The sequence below is a fragment of the Arachis duranensis genome, chromosome 3 (assembly GCF_000817695.3).
Source record: "Arachis duranensis cultivar V14167 chromosome 3, aradu.V14167.gnm2.J7QH, whole genome shotgun sequence".
Lineage (NCBI taxonomy): Eukaryota > Viridiplantae > Streptophyta > Magnoliopsida > Fabales > Fabaceae > Arachis > Arachis duranensis.
The window spans coordinates 133,833,573-133,856,766 of NC_029774.3; the positions used below are offsets into that span (position 1 = coordinate 133,833,573).

A 23,194-nucleotide genomic window follows, 5' to 3' on the forward strand; every position below is an offset into this window, starting at 1 on the left:
ACGTGATTGTATTTAGATATGTCAAAATGTATCCAAAAAAAATATTTTTTTATTGAAAATTTTAAGGCCATAACACTTTTCAAAATTTCGTAGCCATTATCCTAGTGCAATAATTATTGCTAAGAAGAACGCCCATATTATGGCGTTAAGACACAACAAACACGTGTGTCGAACGAGTGTTGTATCTAAAATGTTTTTGCTTAATAGGATAAGAGTAAGGCTAGGAATTTTTTTTTAATTAAGATCAACTAAATTTTTTATATTATTTTATTTATTTTAAATTTTAAATTTTAAATTTTAAATTATAAATCTCAATTCTAAAAATAACTAATATTAAGTATTTAAAAATCAGACTACTTTTATACTTATTTATCCGGTAAGATATATACCACAAAAAAAATCGTGGAATTAGACACAAAAATACTGACATTATGTATTTATGTATAAACATATATATTTTTAATTAATTTTTAATGTATAATTTATATTTTTAAATTACGAAAAAATATAAGAACCAGCATTTTTATTAAAATTTGACTAACACTTAATTAACAAAAGAAAAATAAATAATTTCATACCATTAAATATAATCTCACATTATTAAAAAATTAATAATGACTAAATAATGATTACAAATTACAAAATATGCTTACTACTAACACTCTTCCTCATACTAAACCACTACTCATCACAAAATAGTACGAGAGGACCTACGCCAAAAATATAGTAGTTGTGGTGTCATTAATATTCTCAGATCTCAACCACAATAAAGATTAAAGAGGACTATACTGCATATGATCGAGTGCACAACTTACCTTATATGTACTAACACTTCATCATGCACGAGCTTCATATTGAAAGTTGAAAGTAACTAGTACGGTACGAGCTACGTGGGTGGTGCAGCAGTGAGCATTTTAATTTGCCACGTTTTAATCACAGTTTGTATTGTGATCACAATTTCTTAGGTCGCTATTGCTGCTGAATAATAATGCCTTTTCTTTCTCTGATTGCTTCCGTCCAATTGTCATTAGTTCTCTGATAATAGTTAAATCATGTGAAAAAATTAAAAACATCATTTTCTCCTAAATTTTTGAATTCGAATACTTTATAAAGAGGCTTGGGTGACTAACAATTTTTTAAGCCAAATAACTTTATTTTAGAGTAAATAAAATAAAATAAGAAATCAATGCTGGAAAGATGGACCTTGGTCTGTTCAATTGACGATGTGTGTGTTGTAAGCGGCGATCGGATCGGAAAGGGAGCAGGGAGCATATACTGCATGCAGCTTTATGTTCCCTATACTCTATTTAATAGTTTATTCTTATTCTTATTAGTTAATTAACTTTGACTAAATATTCAGTAGTAGATACCGTAGAATCTTGATCTTGCCTTATATTATTTATGACATTAGAACGTACATTTCAAGAAGCATAGTGTCTCGTGCGTATAACAAAGTTACAGGTTTCAATTAAGTTGCAGTGGTTTTTGTGATGACGATTATTTATTTTGATTTTTTTGGACTTGATTTGAATTGTTTATCACATCTATTTTTTTTTGTTTTTGGGTCTTGTACTGAAGTCTTTCTTCTGTGAACATGTATTGCTTGATTTTGCTTGGATTGGGCTGAAATAGGTTGGGCTTTTTCAATGCCCTTTTATATCGTGTAATAGATAATAGACTCAGTTGTGTCTTCAAAATACTGGGCCCCTCAGAATTTTTGTTTCTTTCTTATTTGGTGGGAATATTTTCTGTCTCCTGTGAGGCTGTTACTAGTTTAATTCATCATAGTTTGTTGGGCTGTTATGGACATTTTGGATATTAACAAAAATATGTCAGACCAACATAATAATAAAGCCATTGAGCCATAGTTCACACGGCATTCTGTCTCCTCCTCATCTTAAAAGTCTCGGGTTCGAATCCTACCAGCTGCAACCGAGAAGAAAAAATTAATAAATTGTAAAATTACTTATATACATTTGTCTTCCATTTATAATAGATTCATATTTCTTTAAAATTTCTCTCTTCTAAATACCTTTTGTTATAAAATAACTAAATAAATAAATAAGGAAGATGTAATAAAATAAAGTATAAATAGAAAAATACTATTATCAATACTATTATACTTCTATAAATAAATAAGTTAATATTATATTCATAGTATACGAAAAAAAAAGTAAATAAGTGCTTTATAATAAGAGAAAGAGAGGGAATATTATAGCTTTTATTATTGCTATGTATTACAAAAGAGGCTTAAGCCTCTATTTATAGTATTCATGAGATAGCTTTTCCAAATTCTCATTAAATGTTCACTTTTTTGGAAAAACTGAACCGCCCATTATAAATGGGCATCCACGTAACTAAGCTTATCACAACACTCCACATTGGATGACCATTTAGGATTATTGCCTCGTTAAAACCTTACTAAAGAAAAATCCCGTGAAAAAAACTTTAGTGAAAGAAAAAGAGTACAATATCCTTCGTGATGGAGATTGCCTCATTAAAAACCTTGTCAAGAAAAACCCAATGGAAAAAAAACTTGACCAAGGAAAAAAGAGTACAGTCTCCCCCTCTTGCCGACATCATTTAATGTCTCGAAATTGGTGCATCCCAATCTCATGTACCAATCTTTCAAAGGAAGATTTTGGGAGTGACTTTGTGAATAAATCTGCCAGATTATCACTTGAGCAGATCTGTTGAATATCAATTGTCCCTTGATTTTGAAGATCATGAGTGAAGAAGAATTTGGAAGAAATATGCTTTATTCTATCACCTTTGATGTATCCACCCTTAAGTTGAGCAATGCATGCTGTATTATCTTCAAACAGGACAGTTGGAGCTATCTTGTGATCAATCAGTCCACATGATGATAGAATATATTGAATCAGACTTCTCAGCCAAAAACACTCGCGACTAGCTTCATGAATCGCCAGTATCTCAGCATGATTAGAGGATGTTGCAGTAATCGTCTGTTTCGTGGACCTCCAAGATATAGTTGTACCACCATATGTGAACAGGTATCCTGTTTGAGATCTCCCTTTATGTGGATCAGACAAGTATCCGACATCTGCATAGCCAACTAGTTGTGACTTGGATCCATAGGGATAAAACAATCCCATATCAACCGTCCCATGAAGATATCGAAAGATTTGTTTGATTCAACTCCAATGTCTTCTAGCAAATGATATATCGGGTCTTGTATTATTAACAAGATACATTAGCGCTCCAATGGCACTAAGATATGGTACTTCAGGACCAATGATATCTTCATTTCCTTCTTTAGAACGGAATTGATCCTTCTCCACATCCAAAGATCTTACGATCATTGGGGTACTCAAGGGATGTGACTTATCCATATAAAATCTCTTCAAGATCTTTTCTGTGTATGTTGTTTGATGAATAAATATCCCATTTTTTATATGCTCGATCTGCAAGTCGAGACAAAATTTAGTCATTCCAAGATCTTTCATCTCAAACTCTTCTTTTAGAGTTTTTATAATTGTTGGAATCTCTTCACGAGTTCCAATGATATTTAAATCATCAACGTACACAGCAATAATAATGAATCCAGATGTAGTTTTCTTTATGAAAACACATGGACAGATATCATCATTCTTAAATTCATTTTTGGCCAGATACGATTATACCACATTCGTCCAGATTGTTTCAGACCATATAAAGATCTTTGTAATTTGACTGAGTATAACCCTTGCGAATATTCATTGGATGGTTTAGATATCTTTAGTCATTCAGGGACTTTCATATAGATATCCCGATCTAATGAGCCGTACAAAAAGGCTATTACCACATCCATTAAATGCATATGCAATTTATGATATGTAGATAAACTGACCAAATAACGCAATGTTATCGCATCCACTATAGGGGAATATGTTTCTTCATAATCTATACCAGGCCTTTGTGAAAAACCTTGTGTCACAAGTCGGGCTTTGTAGCACACAATTCATTTTTCTCATTTCGTTTTCTTATAAATACCCACTTATATTCAACAGGTTTTACATCTTCAGGTGTACGGACTACAGGTCCAAAAACTTCACGTTTTGCAAGTGAGTCTAATTCAGCCTTCATGGCTTCTTTCCATTTTTGGACAATCATTCCTTTGTCGATATTCTTCAACTGATCTTGGCTCAAGATCCTTACTCTCATGCATGATATTTAATGCCACATTATACGTAAATATTTCATTGACAATTGTCTTATTTCGGTCCCATTTCTCTCCTGTAAAGACATAATTTATTGAGATCTCATCATTTTCACAATTTTCAGGTACCTGAATGTCTTCTAGCGTTAAAACTATATCAGAATTTTAGACAACTGCAGGTGTCTCTACTATGTCTTTTTCAACAGGAATAATATTTACCTCTTTTCTCTTTTGAGGATTTTTGTCTTTGGAACCGACAGGCCTGCCACGCTTCTGGCGTGTATTTGCTTCGGTGGCAATTTGTCCAACTGGGACATCAGTTCGAATTGGGGCATTTTCCGCTGGTATATAAGATTTGGTTATCCTCTTTGTATCGAAAAATGCATCAGGCAATTCATTTGCTATTCTTTGCAAATGTATAATCTTTTGAACTTCTAGTTCACATTGCCCTGATCGAGGATCTAAATGCATCAACGATGACACATTCCAATTAAGTTCCTTTTCAGGCAGCTTATTCTCTCCCTCTAATGTTGGAAATTTTGATTCATCAAAATGACAATCCGCAAACCGGGCTTTAAATACATCTCTCATTTGTATCTCAAGATATCTCACTATAGAGGGAGAATCATATCCAACATATATCCCAAATATTCTTTGGGGTCCGATTTTGGTGCGATTAGGTAGTGCAATAGGAACATATATCGCACACCCAAATATTCTTAAATGGGAAACATTTGGCTGCTGGGCAAAAGCTAATTGCATAGGAGAGAACTGATGGTAACTCCTTGGCCTCAAATGAATAAGTGTTGCGGCATGTAAAATAGCATGTCCCCAAACTGAGGTTGGGAGATTTGTTCTCATAAGTAAGGGTCTAGCAATTAATTGGAGGCGCTTAATAAGTGATTCTGCTAACCCATTTTGTGTGTGAACATAAGCTACTGGATATTCAACACTTATTCCATTAGCCATACAATAAGCATCAAAAGCTTGGAAAGTAAATTCACCAGCATTATCAAGACGAATTACTTTGATTGGACTTTCTGAAAATTATGCTTTTAATCGAATAATTCGAGCCATTAACCTCGCAAACGCTAGGTTGCGAGAGGATAATAAGCACACATGTGACCATCTCGAAGATGCGTCTATCAAGACCATAAAATATCTAAAAGATCCACATGGTGGATGAATAGGTCCACATATATCACCTTGAATCCTTTCTAAGAATTCAGGGGACTCAAATCCAATCTTTACTGGCGATGGCTTTAAAATTAACTTCCCTTGAGAACATGCAGCACAACAAAATTCACTAGTTTTAAGAATCTTCTGGTTCTTTAACGAATGTCCATGAGAGTTTTCAATAATTCTCCTCATCATGGTTGTTCCCGGATGACCCAATCTATCATGCCAAGTTATGAATTCATTTGGGCTAGTAAACTTTTGGTTTACAATGGCATGTGATTCAATTGCACTAATCTTGGTATAATATAACCCAGATGAAAGTGAGGGAAACTTTTCTAATATAACTTTCTTATTTGAATCATGAGTTGTGATACATAAGTACTCATGATTTTTCTCATTCATTGTTTCAATATGATATCCATTTCGGCGAATATCTTTAAAGCTCAACAAGTTTCTTCGAAACTTGGTAGACAATAGTGCATTATTTATTATGAATTTTGTTCCTCCAGGAAACAGAATTATAGCTCTTCCGGAGCCTTCTATCACATTGCCTGAGCCAATAATAGTATTAATACATTCTTCTTTTGGTACCAGATGGGTAAAATATATATCACTTTTGAGAATAGTGTGCGAACTTGCACTATCCGCAAGGCATACATCTTCATTATATATCCTTACCATTTTTTTCAAAGACAAATAATAATAAAATGAGCAGTATGCACAGTTAAATTGAATATTTGATCGGAATTATTTTTCTAAGAAATACTGCACATAATATCATATACTAAAATTTTATTTTAAAACATGACATATTTAATGATTTCAAAATTCATAAATATTAATATTTCATTATTTATATACATCATATTTGAAACTCAAATACATAGAAAATAAAACTTAACAATAAGTTCTTTACATTATTTATTTACATGGATACTTAACAATCTCACATATTAAACTATTCCATCATTGATCAAATGACCAATATTCCCTTCAGGATCCTCAAAGAAATCAGATACATCATAATGAGTGGTGGAATTTTCAGTATCATTTAAAACAAAACTTGTTTCCTTTCCTTTGTCATCCTTTTTCAAAGATGCGTGGTAAAGATCGACTAGGTGTCTTGGGGTACGGCAGGTACGTGACCAATGACCCTTTCCACCACAACGAAAATACTTATCCTCTGTTGATTTATTCTGCCCGATATTTCTTTCTTTATCCCACTTCTGGTGAGATCCTCTCTTTTGAATATAATTCCTTTTCCTTCCATAATTTTTCTTGTTATTAAAACCTTGCCATTTACCTCTTCTGGGGTAATGATTTGCCGTATTTACTTCAGAAAATGGGGCGGCGCCAGCTGGGCGCATTTCATGATTTTTTAATAACAACTCATTATTGCGTTCAGCAATAAGAAGGCAAGAAATTAACTCAAAATATTTTTTAAACCCTTTTTCTCGATACTACTGCTGCAGGAGCACATTCGAGGCATGGAAGGTTGAGAAAGTTTTCTCCAACATATCATGATCAGTTATCTTTTCCCCACGCAATTTCATTCGTGAGGTGATACGAAACATTGCAGAATTATATTCATTTATGGATTTAAAATCTTGTAAACGCAAGTGCGTCCATTCATATCGGGCTTGAGGAAGTATTACTGTTTTCTGATGATTATACCTTTCTTCAAGGTCTTTCCAAAGATCTGCAGGATCTTTTAATGTGAGATATTCATTTTTCAATCCCTCGTCAAGATGACGATGAAGAAAAATCATGGCTTTGCCTTTATCCTTCTGGGATGCATTATTCTCAGCCTTAATGGTATCTCCAAGATCCATTGAATCAATATGAATTTCAGCATCTAGTATCCATGATAAATAATTGTTTTCAAATATATCAAGAGCATTGAATTCAAGATGAGAGAACTTCGACATAATGAAAATTTGTTACCTGAGTCTTCCTAAAAATTTGATCAGAGTCTCGTGCTGATAACGTGTTGTAAAATAACTAAATAAATAAATAAAGAAGATGTAATAAAATAAAGTATAAATAGAAAAATACTATTATCAATACTATTATACTTCTATAAAGATAATATATTAATATTATATTAATAGTATACGAAAAGAAAAGTAAATAAGTGCTTTATAGTAAGAGAGAGAGGAAATATTATAGCTTTTATTATTGCTATGTATTACATACTATTTATAGTATTCATGAGATAGCTTTTCCAAATTCTCATTAAATGTTCACTTCCTTGGAAAAACTGAACCGCCCATCATATCATAAATGGACATCCACGTAACTAAATTTATCACAACACCTTTTCTATTTTCTTTTACTTTTCTCTATCCCTGTCTATTTTAATCTGTCTTCTTCTCTTAAATTTTATCGATATTTACAACAACTATAAATCTTAATATAGTAGTCCATAGATAACTAACTAGAAGAAAAAAGAAGGAAAAATAAAATAGGGAATAGAGTTGATTAATTTTTCATGAATATAGAAGCAACTAAAAATAAATATCATAAGAATACAAAAAGATAATAGAAAAATAAGAGTCAGGTTTAACTTCTTAACTATATCCCATTTGTTGCTGTTAGGAAGTTGGTAATTTACATATCCTGAATAACTTTCATACATGTTGGGGTCTTGTCCAGCAGGAGCATAACTATAATTTTCATAACATCCCGCTAATATGTCTCCAACTCATGAGGCTTAGCTAATGCAAATTACCCACATCTAAACAATCTAAAATACGCAGATTACACTTTCCATTGTACTTTTGAAGTACAAGTATCTCACTTGTTTTAACAAATAAAACATAAATGAAAAGACGGTTGACAAAAAATAAAAAAAATAACATGAAGCAAAAACAATATTACTTTTCAAATCAAAACAAAGGTAATTGAAAATGATTCTCTGCTTAACAATGAGAGGCATCTTATTGGCCAAATTATGTTAGTGCCTATTCAACATCATGCTGCCAGCATTTGACTACAAAGACATCACTTAAAGATATGTGTAATTACTTAAGCCCTTTTTATTAATAGATCAACCGGCGGTAATGGAACGTATGCTTGTTAATATAATAGAATATATTGACATGAAATAAACACATCTCACCCTGAGATTAATTAGCTTGCCTATATCTTATCTTGGAAGAAAGAAATAGTTTTAAATAAGATCTAAAATTTTGTAAGAAACGGATTTTTTCAAAATTTTTAATAATTAAAAGAGTAAAATGTGATCTCTCATCGTTAATTTTATAAGTGAGACCAAAAATAAATATAAAAGAAAAAATAATAAAAGATTAAAAATCACACTTTACACTCTCAAAATTTTTTTAACAATTAAGAGAATCCATTCTCAATTTTTGTATACTTAAACCAAAAGTCCAAAAACTCTCAAACTTAATGTTCCAATATTGAGAACATTAATACTCATAATATAAGATTTCGAACAGTCAAACTTACATTTTGTCAGTTTTTCTTCAATAATGAAACAAGAAAATTGACACTGAGTTGTACATTCTGAAATATCAATTTCTCCTTCCAAAAATAGATTTTTCTCGACAATAGGCGTTTCGACTGCCAACAGATTTCAACTATAGAAGTAAAAAGAGACAAGTTGAAGTAAAAAAAAATGGTACAAAGAGAGTCGAAGTCAAAAGATAGTTATTATCTTTTTTTGATCATCAAAACTTGCTACTCGATCTTCAAACTGAGTGGAGAACATGTGTACAAAATTTAAAGAGCAAGCTGAAAAAACGTAGGACTTGAAGATCAAGAAATACGTTGAGTGTCAAATTGCATGTAATTATTAGAAGTAAAATTTTTAATTTGTTTTACTTTTGTTTTTTTATTCACTTTCGTTTATTTTTTTTTAATTTTTGTTATTATTTTGCTTTGATAAATATTTTATACTTATTTTTTTATTTATTTAATTATTTTTTTTGTTCTCCATATATAGATCAACATATTATAATCGAAACCACAAACATAAATTTTCAATCCATTCTAGCTTTGTTAAAAATAAAAAAGTAGGAAAAATGTGAAAGGCTACTTGAGGAACAATCAATGAGATTGCGAAGTCCCTTCAAAAGACCTCTCTCAAAGGATCCCAAAATTAATTGGGTTCCAATTGCTGTCTGCCCTAACTAAACCACATGAAATTGATTTATTTTCATAGGGCTACTCAAAGAGGCATAGGTTACATTACTTGGTTAAGAAGTTCGCTATACCATACGATGGTAGACAACCCATGGACGAGGCATGCAAGCTGATGGCAGTGGCGCACGCAAGGGACGACGAGCACAGAAAACACAGCTATGGGGACAACTGGAGCTCCGAGAAGAACTAGGACCAGGACTCTTTGATTTTGGGACAAAATATCAAGGATTTTTTTGGTGTTTTGAAAATATAGAAATATTTTTAATTAGGTCTTCTGATCTATTTTAACAGTGAAAATATTTATTTTTTAAATCGAATATTCTATTATTTTAAACATTTTTATCACGATAAAAATTAAATTATAAAAAATTTATGGTATAAAAATTTAATTAAAAATATATAAAAATTTTATTAAAAATTCAATAAAACTATAAGGTTAAATCTACAAACAAAGTAACAATAACAATATGAATTGATAATACCTTAATTAACAAATACTAAAAGGAAGATACCTTGATTAACAAATTATCCTAGTTATTTCAAGGTAAGAATTAGGAGTGTTTATGGGTCGGGTAAAACCGGATTGATGTGATCTAAATCTGATCCAAAATATATATCGGGCCGATTTGTTAGACCCGAACCCGGTTTTAAACCCGATAAAACCTACACACTTTCGGGCTACGATTATACCGGATAAAAATCGGGTGAAAACCGAGCCGTTAACATTACCTTCTTGTAAGTTAGCATGTAAAAATATCCAAATTTTTAAGACTCCAACCATTATTTGACATGGTAAAATTTACTTAGAAAAATATAACAAGAACCAACCATTTCCTAAAGTTAAAGCATAACCACAATCAATACTAATATTGTCTAATAACACCAAATATTTAAATCAATACAAATAACACAATATTATGCATTAGTCTAAAGTCTTATACATTTTAAATATAAAATATTAACTTATAGTCTTATAATGACTAATAACACAAAATATTAAAATTTACAATACTTAAATTCTACATAAGAATAGCTATCATCCATCACTAATAACACAAAATATTAATTGTATATGATAACCGGGCCACCAGATCGAATTCGGATGACCCGAGCCATGACCTGGACCCAGACCCGAAATAATGACCGGGTCTATTTTTGAGACTCTAGACCCGATGAAATCACATCAAATTAGCCCGTTCGGAGCCATGCCAGATCTTCAGGCCGGGCCGATCCACGAACACCCCTAGTAAGAATAATAATATATTTAAAAGATAAATGTTAAATACACCACTTCTGCATACACATTTTTTTTCTTTAATTTTTTATATTAAAAGTAATTAATAAAAATAAAAAATATACATAAATAATAATATAAATATATTTTCTTTTTTCATTCAAATACATTAAAATAAGTTACGATTTGGAAGTGAGGAAAGTTCCAAAGAGAAAGATGGAGCTGTGAAGTGATAGACTTGAGGTTCTCTCCAGAAGCTGGTTAGCCAGGAGACACTCTGAGATGGAAGTGGCAACTGGCAAGCAACAGAATATTCTAGCAAAAAACTTAAAAGTGCAAAAACATACAGAACCCACTTGACCCTGCCATTTGCCGATAATAATATCCTACTAAAATTACGTGTTGGTAAATAGTAATGGGTTTTGATTTACATGGTGCGCATAACGTCATAGAACAGTTGTATATTCACATTGTAATAATAATAATGTACCGCGCTGAGTCATCTTAAAAGCTTAGTTGAACAAGTAAGAGAAAAAGATTACTCAATGAGTTGGCTTAGAGCAGATAATGGTAAGGTTGCTTTTAAGTAGCGGTAGGAATTTTTGACGCAACTTACTCAATTCCTATTTGTTTATTACTTTATTGTTTGTGGGTAATGGTAATTGTCCATTTGAGTTGTTTAAAAGTTAAAGAACCAGACAAGTTGCAAGTGACTGCATTTCTCCTTACTTATACTTACTAAGATATGGACATTTATTTCTTAGTTTCTTTACTTTAATTTATAACATACAGGGAATATAAAGAATAGATTTTTTCAATTTTTTAATTATTTAATAAAGTATAATATTTTTATTTTATATCTTTTAAATGAGACTAAAAATTTTATGTGAAAAAAATATTGGATGATAAAAGATTATGTTTTATCAAATTAAAGAAAAAAAGGTTAAAAAATCTAGACGTATCTAATCCAGTAAATCTCCCTTAAAAAAAATATAAACTAACATGAAATAACTATTTTTTAATAGACTAGAAGGCATCATTATATACTTATCAACATATCTGAATATAATTATGTATAATTTATCAATAAAATTCTATAACCAAATAAAATATATAACTAACTTTAATTAAATTATTATAATGTGTTTTACATCTACAATTGTTTTTTTCTCTTTTATTAATTATTATTGTTGTCTTCATCATCACCACTTTTTTTTCTTTTTTCTTTTTGTATTTGAATTTTTTCTCTCATTCCTTTTCCTCCTTTTTCTCTATCATCATTATTATCGTTATTGTTATTATTGTCATTGTCATACGTAAATAACAATGTTCATTCTCTTTCGAATTTTTACACCTATTCTAGTTAATTTCGTTGCGTTATTTACAAATTTTTTCACTTATTTTCTTATCAATATTTATAAATTTGCAACTCAAGTCTTCATAAAATACTTAGTTCCATCACATCATTTAATTAAAAATTTCGGTATTAGAGTAAAGATATTTTAATATTATTTTTTAAAAATTTATGTGATGTTTTATATATCAGATACGACATATTCTTCTTATATGTAAATGTCATTATTCATTTTCTTTTAAATTTTTGCATTTATTCAACTTAATTTCGCTGCATTATTTACAGATTTTTCAACTTATTCTCTTTTCTTTTAAAATTTGTAAATATACAACTCAAGTCTTTATGAAATAAGTTCTTAGTTATCACATCATTTAGTTGCAAATTTTGGTATTAGAGTAAAGACAATGCTGTTATTTTTTGAAAATTTATGTATTGTTTTGTATACGAGATAAGTATTGAATTCATTAAAAATGTAATATTTTTTAGAAAGATTCAATATTTTTTTAGTGTCGTGTTACTGAATTTCTATTGTCAATTTTAAGTAATTTCGGTAGTATTTTATTTCATTTTATAGAGTCAAATTGATCTTTTAGTATGCAACTTGTTCTTTGCATTCTCTATCATTGTATTTAAATTTCGTTGTCACTTTAAACAAATTTCGGTACTATTTTTATTTTTGAAAAGAATTCAATCTAATAAGTACGAACTTACATTCATTCAACTAATAAAATTGTAATACATTACAGACATGTTTATTCAAATTTAATATAAGAAACAGTTATTCTAAAAAAGTAAGATCAATAGAAAAAAAAGAATAAAAAGTAAAAGAAATATAGAATTAAACAAATATTTATATATTTTGTGATATTCAATATCAAAATTAAGAAATTTATGTGTTGTTATTAAAAAAAATTTAGTGTTATTTTTTGAATAAATTAAACACAATCCACAACTTTTCTTCTTCTTAACAAGAATTTGTGTTATGATTAATAAGAATTTTGCTGTCAAAATTAAAAAAATTTTCGTGTCACGATTAAAAAATTTTGGTATTTTCTAATAAATTATGCATAACTCAAAATTTTTCATTCTCTTCTTCTTTGTCGTCATTATCTTTTTCTTTCTTTTCTGTTGATCTTCTCCTTCTTATTTCACATATTCATAATTCTTTTTATTTTACTCTCTAAACAAAAATAAAAATAAAATAAAAAATAAAACAAAAAATACATAATGCTACAAAATAGAGGTGAGCATGAGGCTGGGTGAAATTGGGTTCACATTGACCCGGATTCAACCATAAATAATGACTAGGTCTATTTTTAAGACCATTATCCGACCCTAGACCCAGTAAAATATGGGTCTTGATAAACTTTAAGCCAAAAAATTAGAATGATATTTATTTACAAAAAAAAAACTTACTTGTTATTAAGAAATTAATATCTATATTTGAATTTGAATGTGTCTATAAATTTTAATTTTATAGTTCTTTGATTTATTTCTTATTCAACAAGTTTGATTAAAAATAAAACAGTAAAACTGGAATTAATTTAAAAGACATATACTTTTTATAGTGCATCACGACATCACCAAAATTTGGATCCTACATCTTTTAAATTTTTAAATTTTTGAAAATAATTATTTCATAAGATTGCAACATTCACATAATAATTAGAGTCTAATAATAATTTAAAGTCTCATAATAATAATTAAGTTAATTACACACCAAAATACATATTTAAAATCTCATAAGAACAAAATATATTTTTTTATGCAGGTTCAACGGGTGGGTCCGGATGATCCGAATCTGATTTAATAAATTAGTTGGGTCGTTTTATTAAAACATCGGGTCTTATCAAGATACAATAAAACCTGGACTAAATTAATCCCAAAGTAATTAAGTATGGGACGGACCAAGCCATGTAAATTATGTTTAGATTACAATAAGATAAATATACTTTTTTGTTTATTTATTATGTAAAAAATATTTTTTTAAGAAAAATATCGTTTAGAAAAATATATATTGTAACTTCTTTTAATATTAAAAACTTCTTTTTTTTTTATTTAAAGCAAAATACTATTAACTAAAAAGCCAAATAATTTTTTTAAATAACAATATTTTTTAAAAAAGATGTATTTAAATAAATTTAAAATTAAATAAAAATGTTTTATTAAAAAAAAAAGACATTTTTAACTCGAAAAGTTAATCCAAAGCAACACTTTGAGTCCTTGCATACCTTACGAATGAAATTTTACATTAATCTACCACTTTAAAATTAAAATGTGATACAGCATACAGGTAACACAAAGAAACCGTGAAAATTTTGCAAAAATAATAAAAAGTTAACCGAGGGCGTAAGTTGTGGGTAGCACGTAGCATAGAGGACGCAAACGCTTTCCCTCTCTGTCTCTCAGTGAAGGGAGTGTCTGTCTGTCATCTACTTCCTTCTCCTTCCTTCTCACTTCTCCCTTCTCAGTTACACTCACCAACCAACCAACCAACCTCATTAATCTCTCACCAAATCCCAATGGCTCTTCCCAAAACCCTACTTTCCCTCCTCCTTCTTTCTGTCATCATTGCCGCCGTTACCGCCGATGACTCAGCCGTCATGTCCAAACTCCTGAAATCCCTGACCTCCCCGCCCACCGACTGGTCCCCCAATACCCCTTACTGCCAATGGACCGGCATTACCTGCGACTCCTCCAACCGCGTCACCAAAATAACACTCTCCTCAAAGTCCCTCACCGGAACTCTCCCCTCCGATCTAAACTCCCTCTCTCAGCTCACTGACCTATATCTTCAAGAAAACTCCCTCTCCGGCCCCCTCCCTTCTCTGTCCGACCTCTCTAACCTCCAAACTGCCTACTTCGGCCGCAACAACTTCACCTCCGTCCCCTCCGCCGCATTCTCCGGCCTCACCAGCCTCCAGAAACTCAGCCTCTTCAACAACCCTTCCCTCTCCCCCTGGCCCTTCCCCACCGACTTAACTCAATCATCAACCCTCAGCGACCTCGATTTCGGTTCCGCCGGAATCACCGGCGACCTTCCGGACATCTTTGACTCCTTCCCCAGTCTCCAGAACCTTCGCCTCTCCTACAACAACCTCACCGGAGCCTTGCCCAAGTCCCTCGCCTCCTCCTCGATTATCAACCTGTGGCTTAACAACCAGCAAAACGGTTTATCGGGGACAATTGAGGTTCTCTCCAACATGACGCAGTTGTCTCAGTTGTGGCTCCACAAGAACCAGTTCACCGGTGGGATCCCTGATTTGTCGAAATGCGATAGCCTCTTTGATTTGCAGCTTAGGGATAACAAGCTAACCGGAGTCGTTCCGAGCTCATTGATGGCGCTTCCGAGCTTGAAGAACGTATCTTTGGACAACAATGAGTTGCAGGGTCCTGTGCCGGTGTTCGGTAAGGGTGTGCAGGTTACTCTTGATGGGATCAATAGTTTTTGTAGAGATACTCCTGGACCTTGTGATGATAAGGTGATGGTTTTGCTTAAGGTTGCTGAGGGTTTTGGGTATCCGAGTCGGTTTGCGGAATCGTGGAAAGGGAATGATCCTTGCAGTGGTTGGAGTTTTGTGGTTTGTTCAGGGGAGAAGATTACTACTTTGAATTTTAAGAATCTGGGTTTGCAGGGGATTATTTCACCTGCATTTGCGAATTTGAATGATTTGAGGAGCTTGTACCTCAGCGGGAACAATTTGACTGGTTCTATACCCGAGAGCTTGACCACATTGCCCCAACTTGAGACTCTTGATGTTTCTAATAACAATCTGTTTGGGGAGGTTCCAAAATTCCCTCCAAGGGTGAAGTTATTAACTTCTGGTAATGCTATGCTTGGGAAGAATCCTGGTCCTGGGGGAGGTGGAGGAGGGAGCAGAACTAGTCCTTCTGAGGGGTCTGGTCCGAGTGCAAGTCCGGTTGAACCGAGGAAAGGTAGTTCCTTGCCGCCGGGTTGGATTGCTGGTATAGTGGTTTTTGTTTTACTTTTTGTTTTTGTGGTGGTCTTTGTATCCTGGAAGTGTTATGTCAGAAATCGGCACCGGAAGTTTGGAAGGGTTGGTATTCCTCAGAATGGAAAAGGAAACTTTAAACTTGATACGGCAAGTGTTTCCAATTCCAATGGATATGGTGGTGTGCCAAGTGATTTGCAAAGCCAGAGCAGTGGTGATAGGAGTGATCTTAATGGTTTTGATGGTGGAAATGCCTTGATTTCAATCCATGTTCTTCGGCAAGTAACCAATAATTTCAGTGAAGAGAACATTTTAGGTAGAGGAGGATTTGGTGTTGTTTATAAAGGGGAGTTGCCTGATGGAACAAAAATTGCTGTCAAGAGGATGGAATCTGTGGCAATGGGAAACAAAGGAATGAATGAGTTCCAAGCTGAGATTGCAGTTCTTAGTAAAGTTAGGCATAGACATCTGGTCGCTCTTTTGGGATATTGTATCAATGGCAATGAGAGGATTTTGGTATATGAGTACATGCCTCAAGGAACATTAACTCAGCATCTCTTTGAGTGGCGTGAACTTGGGTGTGCTCCCTTGACATGGAAACAAAGGGTAGCAATAGCTTTGGATGTAGCACGGGGTGTGGAATACTTGCACAGCTTAGCTCAGCAAAGCTTCATTCACAGAGATTTAAAACCCTCAAACATACTATTAGGTGATGACATGAGAGCAAAGGTTGCAGATTTTGGGTTGGTTCGGCTTGCACCGGATGGGAAGTACTCTGTCGAGACACGGCTGGCTGGAACATTTGGGTATCTTGCTCCTGAGTATGCAGGTATAGAGTGCCTTTAATTTAACTTGTGCATAGAATTTCATAGCCATAGCCGGTGGTTTTACTACTTCAATATTGTGTTCTGCTGTTGACAAGATTAAGTAGCATCTATGACAGTAGGAAAGAAGGGAAAATAACTGTAGTCTGCACCCTAGATGTTTAATAGTCCGGATTTAGGTGTTCCTTTCTTTTTCTATTAGTTTTATTAATCGGCTTTATGTGGTGTGTTTTCCTAAAATTCTTTGTGGTGGATGGTTGCACATTGTGTAATATCTTGTGCGGCCACTTATAAATGGTTACAAGTAACTAATATGATGAATACTCTAGGTGCAGTAAATCTTGGATTGCCATATTGTCATGGGTTTAGGTGGTAGGTCTCTGTTGCACAAGATATCTTCCCTGCATATTTCTTTCGATGAAAATTTCACCAATTTCAAATACTGAATTCTATGCATTTGACTGCCACGAAAAATGGGGCATTGTAAAATGTGGTAAACGTGTCTTTTTTTAGGTTCTTGGTTTGTTTAATTTTAAGAGAGATATATGTTCTTGATAACTGTTACATTAAATGTGATTTGTTGCATTAATTGTAACTAATGCAATCTTGATTCTTGCCAGCTACTGGAAGAGTGACAACCAAAGTGGATGTTTATGCATTTGGAGTAGTTTTGATGGAACTTATCACCGGTAGAAGGGCATTGGATGATACTTTGCCTGATGAAAGGTCTCACTTGGTTACATGGTTCCGAAGGGTACTTATTAACAAGGAAAACATACCAAAGGCAATCGATCAAACTCTTGAACCCGATGAGGAAACCATGGAGAGCATATATAAAGTGGCCGAGCTGGCGGGCCATTGCACAGCCCGTGAACCATACCAAAGGCCGGATATGGGGCATGCAGTGAATGTCTTGGTTCCACTTGTCGAGCAATGGAAACCAACTAGGAATGCTGAAGAAGACAATGGTGGCATTGACCTTCAGATGAGTCTTCCTCAAGCTCTGCAAAGATGGCAAGCCAATGAAGGCACTTCTACAATGTTTGATATGTCATACTCACAAACCCAATCAAGCATTCCCTCTAAACCTTCTGGCTTTGCAGATTCCTTCGATTCAATGGATTGCCGGTGATGTAAAACGATTGATAAGCTACCCTCTTGGTTGTGGGAAATAACACCGCGGAAAAAGCTTAGGCTGTTAAGCTGTCTGATTTAGCAGCATGATGAGTTGCATGTCACCATATTTGTTTACTTTAAAAGGTATCATTCTGTTGAGCTAAAGATTATATGACGGTTTGGGTTAGAGGTCGGAAGCATGTTGTTTCTGTGGAAGGGGAAGGTCCTCGAGTTTGTCAGAAATGTCAATTGTATTATATTCTTTCTCCCTCTCTTCTAATTTTGAATTGGAAGTGTGTCTCTCGCGCAGGTAATTGTATCCAGTGAGTATCTACTAGACATTAAACTTGGTCTCTCTTTGACCATATATGTAAGGTCTTATTTATTATTTATTTATTTATTTATTGGTCAGCTAGTATTTGTGAGGTTCAATGTGTTGTAGTAGCATGTTCAGTTTTTCGTTTCAAATTCTGCATCGAAATCATTATTTGGGTAGAAGTTATTACAATATAGATGTTTTACCTACTTCATAATTGAGTATGTTACACAAAAATCTAATCATCAGTCATTCATATGAGGAGAATAATTTTGCTGCTAGTCTAACGAGACCACCTTGTGGGAATCTGTAACATCTATGTAATGTAACAGCATGGGTTCATGCAACATTTTAAAATGTTTTCAACACATCTTAAGAGTATGTCGGTGTGGTGCGTATGAGAATGAAAAACACTTTTGTAACCTAAAATGCACAATTATTGCATTTAAATACACTAGTTTGTGAATGTTGAATGTTCTTTTTTGGTAGTGAGGATACAGAGTTGATGGGTTGATCTGATCTCACATGCACGTTGTGCATATAAGATACGTGAGAGCATGTATGTATCAAAGCTGGAGCCGCTATAAAATCTTAGTATAATGATAACTTTCCTAACAATGCACATGTCTTGCTCATTATTTTCTAATATTATTTATTCTCTGCTTACTGGTTAGGCAACTTGCAAACCACATTCTAGAGATGTGTTCTTTAGCTCTTGTCAAATTACGGCCGAATTCACTAGTTCAAAATATAAGAAATCAAAATCCCTATTATTAGAATTAGTTGGTCACTTAATTATTATTAATGGCTGCTAATTTTTCGAAGAACGTGAACACCATATATGCATTTCTTTGTGTACACGCTACCGGGCAGGTTTGAAATAAAATTTAAATTAATCTATGTGGACATGTTCCAAAATATATTTGATGGATCAATCTTCTAAATTCCAATTGGCAGTTGCAGTATACATTATTCTTAGTAGTTAAACAAAAACATGACACCCCACTCTTGAAGACAGACTAGGTCGACTAGCCTAACCATTTTTCGCTCATTACAATTTATGGTCTTTGACGTGCTAATTAAGTTTTGTTTTGTTTTTTTGTTTTGCTGGCTTCACCGAAAGCAAAGATACAAGGAATTCTATCATAAAAAAGTTTACGGAACCAGCACTTTTATTGAAATCTGGCCAGCACTTAACCATCAAAAGAAAAATGAGTAATTCTACACCATTAGATATCATCTCATACTATTAAAAATATTGATGATGGCTAATTATACTTTAAATTAATAACGACGCCCCCCCAATCATAGGGAGAATTGAAATGCAGTTTGATGCTGAAAGGAAAACAGAACAAAAAGTGTTGATGATTAACGTGAATATATTTAGCTTGATTGCCGCTTTGTTGCTTAATTTGTGGCTGAAGAGAGGGTAGACATTTGATTTTTCTTTTCCTATTTAGAAGCATTGACCGCCCAACAATATAGGGAAATAGTGTAGCATATCAGATTTAGGCTTAACAGTTAACATAGTTTATAGAGATTTAATTTACGTATCCATATCACTAAGCCAACAAGATATATAGTAGTGCGGTAGTGCCTAAGTTGGCAGTGGTTCTTAAATCTTTCCAATTTAGAAGCACATTCTTTTGAGAACAAGGACACTTGTTTGTTGGTTGCGTTTATTTACGGTTACGGGACAAACAAACACAGGTGGAGATAGTGCTTTAATTTGGAGGGAGCAACATGAAGAATATAGCTTGAGAAGAGGGAACAAAAAATTAGGAGTTAAACTATAAAATAAAGAATTTTTTATATAAAAGTTAGGTTTAATTATTTTATTGATCTTTATAATTTTATTAAATTTATAATTAATTTTTAATTTTTTTTAATTGAGTTTTTACACTATTTTTAATTTTGTAGTTAGGTCATTTTTAGTATAAAAAGTATTAAAGCTAACTGAATATTTTTCCACAATTAAAAATTTAATTAAATCTTTGACTACATAACTTTTGATAGAAATATTTTGCCAATTTTAATATTTTTGCCATAAAAAAACCTAATTACTAAATTAAAAGTAGTGTAGGACCAATTAAAAAAATATAAGGATATAATCATAAATTTCGTAAAAGTATAGAAACCAACTGGATAACTGAATAATTAAATCCAAAAGTTATCAACTTAGGAGATTATTGTCTCTGTCCCATACACAAAGTTCCATCCCTGAAAATAGAGACATAGAGACACAAAATCATATTTTACGGATGAGATATAAATACAAATATTGTTTTTAAAAATATTGAATTAGTGTATTTTGTATTTTTTTTATAAGAAGGATACATAATGTTACCTAACTTATAAGAAAATTAGCTAACTAACTTGAACTAACAACATGCTAATTGTAGGAAGAAGGGAGTTACTAGTAGTTAGGAGTGGAATCTTTTCTGTTAGCTATTAATATGAGTCAATTTCTGTTAGTAATTGTTACTTAGTTAGAAGCCAATAGCTCTCATAGTGTAGTTGAGTTTTGCCATTCAATACATCTAAACTTCTTTTCCTTCACTCTCCTGTTACAACATTTCACACGTTTTTGCTACAAATACTGCACTATTTCTCATGGTGCGGTGAGCATGGACTTTAAGAAGTAGCGTGCGATTTGAGAAAAGAGTTGAGAGAGAAGAACGACTTGATCATTGTTTCTCACTACAACTCAGAGATTTTAGTGCATGAATCGTGCATATCTAGCACTAATTTGGAGTATCAATGGCAGAACCTAATCATAGCAATCAAGATTCACCTAGTGCAGCAACCATCGATCTGCATATAGGGGTGGCAAACAGGCTGAAACCTGCCAGGCTGGCCCGCGTAATTCACCAAAAAGGTGGGCCGGGCTGAAAATTTAAAACCGCTATAATTAAAAAGCTGCCTAATCCGCACCACCTAATCTGCAGGCTTTGACAGGTTTCGACGGGGCGGGGCAGGCTTCTTCGGCGGGCCCGGCGTTTTTTTTAATTGAAGATGTTCTAAGTTATAATTTGGATTATGTCTTATGTTTGATTGATTAGAAACTTGAAAATGTTTAATTATATGTTTTGGATAATGCTTATTTTATTTTTACAACTTACTATTTTGTTTCAAAATACTTAGTTAATGATTATGTTTATTACATATTTAGAATTATAAATACTTTAATGTTTGTGAATTTAGAAACTACAATTTTTTTAAAATGATTGTGAAATTATAAATATTGTTTAATATTTAATAGTTTATTAATAAAAAATAAAAAAAGTTAATAAAAAAAGAATTGGCAGGCTTAACCTGCCAATCCGCCAACCCGCTGTTAGGTAGGGCGGGGGAGGAATTCGGGACCGCCTCAATAGGCGGGGCGGGACGTGCTAGCCCGTTTGCCACCCCTATCTATATAGCATCGCTTACTTCTTTAATCAAATCACTGCACTACAAACTCAATTGAGTCGAGGTAACAATCCGATTCCTACCTCATTTTTGAATCCGATAGAAGAATAACATTCTTCAACAATGATCTTGAACGGAAAGAATTATGGAGCTTGGAGAAGAACAATAGTATTAGCATTGGAATCAAAGAACAAAATCGATTTGGTGGATGGAACGATAACCAAATAGAAGAGCGATAGCTTGTTTGAATCTTGGAAAAGATGTAATACATACGTATTAGCTTGACTTAATCTTTTTTTGCGGTCAAGCATCTCTCAATCGGTGATATGGAACAACGTTGCCAGTAATATTTGGAATGAGCTAGAGCACCAATACCACCAGAGTGATAGTTATACAGAGTGGTTGAGCTTCAAAGGTGATCTTGATGTAACTTCATACTACACAAGATTGAAGATAATTTAGGAAGAGCTTGATAATTTCAGAAGCATTCCAGTGTGCCAATGTGACGTAACCTGTAATTGTGGATTATGAGTGATAATGAGTCATAGGTCTGAAGATCAAATAATCATGTTCTTAAGAAGGTTAAATGATCAATATTCAGGTGTAAGATCACAAGTGATGATGATGAATCCTTTTCCTAGCTTGAACGATGTATTTGCGATGCTTATCCAACAAGAAAGACAATTCCAAAATGAATTGATCTCCCCATAGATCATGAATCATTTTACTCCTTTGAACCTTGTGGAATCTGGAACAAACAAAGGGAGAAAAAGAGGTAGAGGAGGAAGGAATCAAGGAGAAAGGAGACAAGATAGGAAGATGCAATGTGCACATTGTGAGAAGCTGGGACACAACACTTACTTTCCTTGTTTTCAACCTTTGGACGTTCACCCTTAATATAGAAGAGTGAAACTTCTAAGGTTAAAGCTTGTTCAACCCTCACACTTTTTTCCTTCTCCAACATTAGAGTAGAACCCTCACACTTTTTTCTTCTCCAACATTAGAGTAGCAGCTGCTTCTTCAGAGAGGAAGGAGAGGACCTAGGCTGTTGCATGCATGCTCACCTCTTCTTTCTCATCTTTTTTCTTTAAACTTCTTCAATCTTGACCATTGAACTTGAATTTGGCCGCAAGTTTTGATTCTGAGCGTTGATATGGTTCTGACCCATGTAGGCTTCACGTTCTTCATTGTTGCTTCTTCTATGCATGAGACCTTCAAGCTTTCTTCTTTGATCCTCAGTGAAGCACAAAAGAGGAAACAAACTTTTTGTGGTGCTTGACCGAGAGGACTAATTACTGAATTGTAGTCTTCTTTATTTTGCTTTGATTTGGCAAAAACTTTTTTGCCCTCATCCATAATCTAACCTCTGAGCATTCCATTTCTTTCTTTCTTCTTCTTGGATGAATGAATGATTTGATCGAAGTAAGAAAGAAGAGAGAGAAGAGAGAATAGCTTTCGGTGGAAGCTTTTCAAAAAAATTA

At 33.1% G+C, this 23,194-nt stretch overlaps 1 protein-coding gene and 1 non-coding gene across 2 annotated transcripts; one reads left to right on the top strand and one right to left on the bottom strand.

Annotated features, from left to right (window-relative positions):
• Window positions 1-9,382: 9,382 nt before the first annotated feature.
• LOC127745968 (small nucleolar RNA U19) lies at window positions 9,383-9,503 on the bottom strand. Its single transcript, XR_008007592.1, has one exon. It is a non-coding gene; the product is annotated as a small nucleolar RNA U19 (small nucleolar RNA).
• A 4,962-nt stretch (window positions 9,504-14,465) lies between these two features.
• LOC107482305 (receptor-like kinase TMK4) lies at window positions 14,466-18,418 on the top strand. The gene is made up of 2 exons (XM_016102752.3): window positions 14,466-16,875; window positions 17,491-18,418. The coding sequence occupies exons 1-2, from the start codon at window positions 14,616-14,618 to the stop codon at window positions 18,000-18,002; spliced, it is 2,772 nt and encodes a 923-aa protein (XP_015958238.1). The 5' UTR covers window positions 14,466-14,615; the 3' UTR covers window positions 18,003-18,418.
• Window positions 18,419-23,194: the final 4,776 nt, after the last annotated feature.